Raw genomic sequence first — 7,218 nt, 5'->3', positions numbered from 1 at the left:
CAGTATTGAAACAGTGCAGTGGCTGAGATGATGACTCATGCCTGTGATCCCAACTCTTTGGGAGGCTGAAGCCAGAGGATTGCTTCAGGTCCAGAGTTTAAGACCAGCCTGGGCAACAGCGAGACCCTGTCTTACAAAAAACTTAAAAAGGCTAGGCACTGTGGCTCACACCTGTAATCCCAGCACTTTGGGAAGCTAAGGTGAGAGGATCGCTTGAGCTCAGGAATTCAAGACCAGCCTGGGCAACATAGCAAGACTTCTTTACTAAAAATCAAAAAAAAGTAGCCAGCTGTAGTGGTATGTGCCTGTGATCCCAGCTACTAGGAGGCTGAAGTAGGATTGCTTGAACCTGGGAGGTCAAGGCTGCAGTGAGCCCAGATGGTGCCACTGCACTCCAGCCTGGGCAACAGAGTGAGACCCTGTCTCAAAACAATAAAAACCAATTTGCAGTTCCACCAGATGCCAACTGATCCCCCAGCCCCTATTCCACTAGCTATAACTACAGGTTTCATTGGAACTACAGGTTTCATTGAGCAAGCGACTGATTTCAGTAACTTGGTCCAGATAAGAGCCCACAGTGATGGACCACTTCTGGCCTGTGTAGAACCTCATAATACATTTAAATGTTAAGTCTCCACCCCAAAGTGAATGTGGATTATGTTTGCTCAGGATGCAAGCGTCAGGACTGCCTTCATGAATATTCATAGATCCTTCTGTCACCTGCTGAATATGCATGTTTAGCCAACCCATTCAGCATAAAGCTCCTGCCCCAACCCCTCCTCCTCCTCTGAAGTGCCCGTCTCTGGTCTTGGCCGAAGGCTGTGCTTTCCAGTCTGAGGGATGGCCACCTTGCAGGCTGTAACTTATTTTTTTGAGACAGTCTCACTCTGTCGCCCAGGCTGGAGTGGAGTGGAGTCTCGGCTCACTGCAACCTCTGCTATCCGGGTTCAAGCGATTCTCATCATCAGGCTGTAACTTTTCAGAAGAAATAAAGTCTCCTCTAAGTTAACAGCACAGAGCCAAAGAGTCCAAGTGCCTGGGAGCCCTAGGGCCTGGCACAGTCAGGGTCTGTAACAGCCCCTCAGTAGATGCTCACTGGTCTCTGTCGTTGGTTAAAGCAGTGCCTGGTTGTGTATGCAAAAGAATGCTAGTGAAAGCACCACACTGGAAAGAATCTGAAGACACTCGGAGCGCAGGAAACTAGAGCCCACTGTCATATCTTTCAACAGGATTACGTGTACTATTTCCCCAAGAACTGTCCTGTGAGTCGAGAAGCAGAATGGGGAAAACGGCAGCAAGCACTCACTGTCCAGTTGCTGGGGTGATCACCTGAGGTCCCAGTGCTGTGGGGAACCCCGGGTGCCGCCTTGTCTGCCCTAGGTGCTCAGCTGGCAATTGCTGGGCCACCCTGACCCACAGTGAGGTCAGTAGAGACAGCCTCGTGTCCTCACAGGAGGCAGCTGCAAACATAAGTGAACCGGAAAGGCTGCTTGCTCCTTGGCTACCCACGTGTCCGCACGTCAGTTCCTGAATCTGGAAGGAGCCAGAGTGGCGACCACACAGTGACTTCCCCCAGGATGTGTTTCTGCCCCTCCTGCCCTGCTCCTGCAGATGGCCCTGGGTTGGGGGTTGTCAAGACCCCAGAGTCCTCAAACTAGAAATCAGAGAAGGTTCCTACTGTACCCGCCTCCCAACCAAAGGGTTTTTTCCTCCTTATTCTGAGCAAAGCACGCCATGCGCACAATTCCACCTCTAAGGTGGCTTCTCCATCACCCCCAGGCCATTCTCCAACTATGACAAAAGTTTGGTTTTAATATCGGGCCACACAAAACACAGTACATCACTTCAGAGTACATTTTATTAAATATGGTGTCATTTGGCTACAATAGGTTTGTCTTTATAAAACTAAGTTACTTCTTTTGTAGTAAAAACAACCCCAACCCACTGCCCCTCTTTGGCAGCCCTTAAAACTCAGGACCAGCCGGGTGCGGTGGCTCACACCTGTAATCCCAGCACTTTGGGAGGCCAAGGCGGGCAGATCACGAGGTCAGGAGATCGAGACCATCCTGGCTAACACGGTGAAACCCCATCTCTACTAAAAATGCAAAAAATTAGCCAGGCACGGTGGCGGGCACCTGTAGTCCCAGCTACTCAGGAGGCTGAGGCAGAATGGGGTGAACCCGGGAGGCGGAGCTTGCAGTGAGCCGAGATGGCGCCACTGCACTCCAGCCTGGGCAACAGAGCGAGACTCCATCTTAAAAAAAAAAAAAAAAACAAAAACTCAGGATCAAGGGTAGGTCTGGCTCCCAGCCACGGCCCCTGCTGCCTCCACCTGCTGAGTGTTCCAGGAAGCCTCCCAAATCCCAAGGGTCAGGCCACCTGAGTCCATCACCACTGCCTGAAACAGCCAAGCCCAGGGGCTTTGGGGCCGCAGGTGTGGGGCCCCTCCAGTAGCCACGGCTGTGTCAGGGCTGTGCCTGGGGCCTGGCCAACGTCTCCCCTCCCCTTGAACCAACAGGAACTGGGCAAGACACCCACCAGAGCCTTGACCACATGGGGCGTGCACCCCCTTCTGAGCCTGGGGGACCCTGGGGGAGTGGGCAGCCTGTGCTGGACCCTGGTGGACTTGTGTTCTGGATGTCACTATGGCACTTTGGTCCTCAACCCCCACCCCTACCCAGGAGACTGAGGCCTCGGCCTTCCCTGGACTTGTTGGGCAGCAGAAGGCACCAAGGACAGGATGAGAACCCCTGAGGGGCAGCCCCACAAATGAGGGCACTCTGACCTGTCCTTCCATTGCCACCCCACCCAGGAATGGCCCTCAACTGGCCACAGCCACCAGGAAGCCCCAGGACTGCTCCCACACCACAGCGGTGCCCTCTTCTCTATCCCACCCTTGGGACCTACCCAGGGTTCTCCAGGCAGCCAGGGGCCAGCTCTAGGACAGGGCAGGAGAATGCAGATCTGGGTCTGGCATGTAACTGAGGGCGGGTGTGCTCCAGGGAAGTAAGGCAAATGGCCCAGGTGACGACCACCTGGGGTAGACCCAGGGTCTCCAGGGAATGGCTCGGGGACAAACGCTGTGTTCTGTGTGTGCAGGATCTGCCCCCAGCAGCAGGAAGGGGGCAGAAGGGAGGCGAAGAGGAGGTACCCAGGACTCGTACCCTGGCTGCCAAGCAGGGTGGGGTGTTTTCATGAGGATTGCTTTTAACCAAAAGTCCTCAGCCTTCTGCAGACCCAGGGCAGAGGTGAGTTGCTCCAGATCATGTGCTTTAAGTAGAGCCCTTTACCAGCCAGGAGGCCCAGCCACCCCCTTCCCCGCCCCGTGGCTGGGGGGACACAGAGTCACCTCAAGGCCCCAGCCCACTCAGCGCACGGTGCACACATCCAGGATGCAGAAGCGTGCGCGGCAGGTGGGGCAGGGCACGCGGCTGGCCAGCCAGGTGTCAGGGCGCAGGGGGTCCTGGCGGCTGGCGAACCACTTGCCCATGCAGGTGAGGCACCACATGGGGCGGCAGTAACACTGCTGGCACTCGCCTGCGGCTGCCTCCTGACAGGTCTTCACCAGCTTCACGCTGGCACGCGTCTGCATGCAGCCTATGCAGGCCTCCAGCTCCTGCGGGCAGGTGGAGCGTCACCAGGAGCCCAGGCAGACACCTGTGGGCACCCACCCATCCACCTGGCCCAGGCCCCCACCTGGCTGCTGGGCACTGAGTAGGCCGGGTTGACCTCTACCAGGGAGGCAAATGTCTCCAGGAACAGGTCGCCCAGGCTCTGGTGGATGACCACGTGGGCTGCCCTGCGGATGGGTGCCCGGAGTTTCTCGCAGAGCTCCCCGTACTCAGTGGAGTTCAGCCTGCAGGGAGGAGAGCTGCTGGGGCCCTCTGCAGGGCGAAGGGAGGGGGAGATGGAGGCCATACCCCAAGGAGTGACAGGGCAGCTGTCGCACCAGGACCAACCAGGAGAGATGGCCCTAAGGCCAGAGCCCAGGGACCCAGTGCCAGACGGCCCAACCTGGGCATGGGGCAGACCTAGGAGCAAGGCAGCTGTCCAGCCTGAGGGCTGCACTGTCCTGAGTGCAGCCAAGAATCTGGGGGAGACGACTCCAGGGAGAGTGGAAGGGGAGGCCAACAGTGCAGGGGGGCCCGAAGGAGGGCTATGAGGGAGGGCTCAGTGACGGGTGTCTCGTGGACACCTTGCCTGGTGTCACACAAGTCCAGGAGTGCTGGAGTCCACACCGGCTACGCCTAGCACCTCCCAGGGGTCATGGCACCAGAGCCTGGCTCTGGCCTGCCGCGCGCCCTCTGCACCCCCTCTGCACCCCCGCAGGCACCACACTCTTACCGGATGTCAAAGGCCTGCACGGCAGGGTTGGCGCTGGCCACACGGATGGTGAGGAGCTGCACGGGCAGGTTCGAGTCTGGCGAGAGCTCGTGCTGCCGAGACTCCGTCACAGTCAGGTGCACGTCCTGCTGCTGGGCCACATGCACTCGGTAGGTGGTCACCTTCATCACCCACACGTCTGTCACAATCACACGGGCACCTGGTGCACCGGTGGCAAACTTGTCAATCCGCCGGAACTCAGTGTTGATGGAGGAGGCAACAGCCTGCCAGCCCGACTGTGGGAGGGCATAGAGTGCCAGGGTGCGTGCCAGTGGGTGGCGGGCCCACCGGCCACGGGACCAGTAGTAGATCAGGATGCAGGCGACAGAGGGGAGGGTCACGGCCAGCAGCAAGAAGAGCCGCCAGGCGGGGGAGTGGAACCGCTTTTCTGAAGCCGCAAGGCACATGCCCACATAGTAGCCTGCAAAGGACAGGGTGAGCCTTAGGAGAAAGTGGGTGCCAGGCCGCCGTCCACCCCCACACAGCCCTGGGCCTGGCCCTCTGCCCGGGTTCCAGGGTCAGCTCCCAGGGTAAGTGGGTTTTACCCACTCTGCACTTCCCTAGCCGGCCCACTCTGTCCCTGCCTGTGGCAATGGCAGGATATATTAGGGGAAAAGGTTTTTAATTTGCTGCTTTAGTTTCATACAATATGTAAATATTGAAAAAACTACAAAAGCCTAGAAAGAGAAAAATAAACACAATGAAGTGTCCCCTCAGGCAGAGCTGACCCCTGGCCTGCCCAGGGCAGCTGCCTGGACAGGATCTCAGTCTCTCAATCTCACTGGCTCTGAGAAGGCTGGTCAAACGCGGCCCATCCCAGAGCTGAGAAGTTGTGTGCGAGAAAGCAAGCAAGCGCCAAAGAATGATGGGACGCGTCCAGAGGACACAAGGCCAGCTTCAGAGCCCTGCTGGCCAGATCGGGGACAATTTGAAGGTCCAAATAAGCAATGGAGACGGTGAGGAGTTGCACTAGCAGGTTCCAGTTGGCAAAAAGTAATAGTCCACATTTGGAGTTGGCCCAGTCACGGCATTTCAAGGTAACGTGACATATAACAACAGGTTACCAGGGGCTGGGCATGGTGGCTCACGCCTGTAATCCCAGCACTTTGGGAGGCCGAGGCGGGCGGATCACAAGGTCAGGAGATTGACACCATCCTGGCTAACACAGTGAAACCCCGTCTCTACTAAAAAATACAAAAAAATTAGCCGGACGTGGTGGCGGGCGCCTGTAGTCCCAGCTACTCAGGAGGCTGAGGCAGGAGAATGGTGTGAACCCAGGAGATGAAGTTGCAGTGAGCCAAGATCGGGCCACTGCACTCCAGCCTGGGCGACAGAGTAAGACTCCGTCTCAAAATAAATAAATAAATAAATAAATAGGTAACTAATAGCTAATAAAGCTTGAAAGCTTTCAAACTAAGTTAAAAATAAAAAGAGCTTGACATCCAGCTGTGAGGTCAGCTGTGCTGTCTGCTCCAGGTGTGGCCGCCATGATTCACTTGTGGTCCCTCACAGGCGTCTGGGGAGGGTGCAGTTGGAAGGGATACAGAAACCCACCCAGTAGCCCTCGAAAGCGGCCTGGTCAGGGCCCTAGCCCCACTCAGCCCCATCCATCTCCCAAGTGGGCCCCCAGCCCACCCTCTCCATGAGGCAGGCCTGGGCGTCTCCACCCCACACCTGCCTCCAGCTCCCCCAGGCCCGGGCAGCTGCATGCTCACACCGGGATGTGGAGGGTCACCCCTCTTGTTTCCCCAGAGCGGCAGACCTGGCCAGCCACTGGTCATTTGTCCTCCCAGAGCTGCGTCTGCCCCCGTGTCCTCCAGAGGTCCCCCCTTGAAATCCCTTTCCAGCCACTGCACCCCCCATCTCCCACCTGTCTGTCATCCAACCGGCTGAGACGGGGACCTTCCAGAGCCCCAGTTACCACCTGGGGCCCAGCCCAACACCCCCCGGACAACTCTGAGGGTCCCACCTGCACAGAGGCCCTCCTCAGCCTCTGCCCCCTGGCGCCCCCAAACTGGAACTGCCTCCAAATCCGCCCGTTCTCTCCACACCCACCTTCCAAGGCCTACAGCAATGCTACCCTCCACACAGTCCCTCCGACCCCTTCTGTTGGACTCAATCAACAGTTGCCTTCTCCTGGCCACTGCCCGCAACCACGACAAGCAAAGCTGCTTGGCCTTGGAACCCCCAGGCATGTGACGGTTCAGGACTTGGTGAGCCGGGGCATCCCCTGCCCAAGGTTCTGTACTTGGGTTCCCGTCACCTGCAAGCCAGCGCCGGCGGCGCCCCTAAGCGCGCTCAGCCCACGCCGCGGTCCCTCTGGATGAGGACCGGCGCCTCTCCCCAGCTGCGCCCAGGCGCTTTCGGGGCCTCGGCGAGCTGGTGGAGGCCTCCTCCTGACCTCCCAGCAAGCCCTGCGCAGGAGAGGACGCGGCTGGCCGGCCAGAGCAGCCTCACCGAGCGGCAGCAGCGAGTGGCACAACAGCGTGGCGGCCGTGCGGCGCAAGTGGAAGGGCACGAAGGCGGCGTCCTCGCTGCCCAGCCAGCCCGACAGCAGGTTCTGCACCGTGAGCCCCGCCGCGTGGAACTCGTTAGGCGTGAACACAAAGCACACGGCGAACACCAGATAGGCGAGAGTGAAGGTCACCTCGGGGCTGTCCATCGCGCCGCCGCCGGGAAGCTGTGCGGCGAGGACCGGCCCCCGGCGCGGGGAAGAGGCCGCAGCGCCCAGACCCCGACCTGTCGGTTGCGGCAGCCGCCGCCCGGCCGCCCGCGGGGCACTCTAGGAGATGGAGTCCCGCCGCCCGGCCGCCCGCGGGGCGCTCTGGGAGATGC

General features: G+C 58.9%; 1 protein-coding gene across 2 annotated transcripts; it reads right to left on the bottom strand.

Annotated features, from left to right (window-relative positions):
- Positions 1-1,840: 1,840 nt before the first annotated feature.
- Positions 1,841-7,164, bottom strand: TMEM129 (transmembrane protein 129, E3 ubiquitin ligase). Of its 2 annotated transcripts, XM_008018150.3 has the most exons (4): positions 6,841-7,164; positions 4,345-4,804; positions 3,697-3,856; positions 1,841-3,616 (listed from the first exon to the last, which is right to left on the bottom strand). In XM_008018150.3, the coding sequence occupies exons 1-4, from the start codon at positions 7,043-7,045 to the stop codon at positions 3,368-3,370; spliced, it is 1,074 nt and encodes a 357-aa protein (XP_008016341.1). In that variant the 5' UTR covers positions 7,046-7,164; the 3' UTR covers positions 1,841-3,367. The 2 variants fall into 2 exon arrangements, with proteins under 2 accessions (XP_008016341.1, XP_008016342.1); XM_008018151.3 differs by lacking the exon at positions 3,697-3,856 and having other exon boundaries at positions 3,213-3,616; positions 6,841-7,148.
- Between the last annotated feature and the right edge of the window lie 54 nt (positions 7,165-7,218).

This window comes from Chlorocebus sabaeus, chromosome 27 (genome assembly GCF_047675955.1).
Source record: "Chlorocebus sabaeus isolate Y175 chromosome 27, mChlSab1.0.hap1, whole genome shotgun sequence".
NCBI classification, from domain to species: domain Eukaryota; kingdom Metazoa; phylum Chordata; class Mammalia; order Primates; family Cercopithecidae; genus Chlorocebus; species Chlorocebus sabaeus.
Note: the sequence above shows the minus strand (reverse complement) of the source record. Positions and strands in the feature narration are given on the sequence as shown.

Excerpts from the sequence above, each read along its gene's own strand:
- TMEM129 (XM_008018150.3), bottom strand. The coding sequence starts at position 7,045 with ATGGACAGCCCCGAGGTGACCTTCACTCTCGCCTATCTGGTGTTCGCC. Across the intron at positions 4,805-6,840 it reads CCACTCGCTGCTGCCGCTCG|GCTACTATGTGGGCATGTGC; the intron begins GTGAGGCTGCTC and ends TGTCCTTTGCAG. Across the intron at positions 3,617-3,696 it reads ACTCAGTGCCCAGCAGCCAG|GAGCTGGAGGCCTGCATAGG; the intron begins GTGGGGGCCTGG and ends ACCTGCCCGCAG.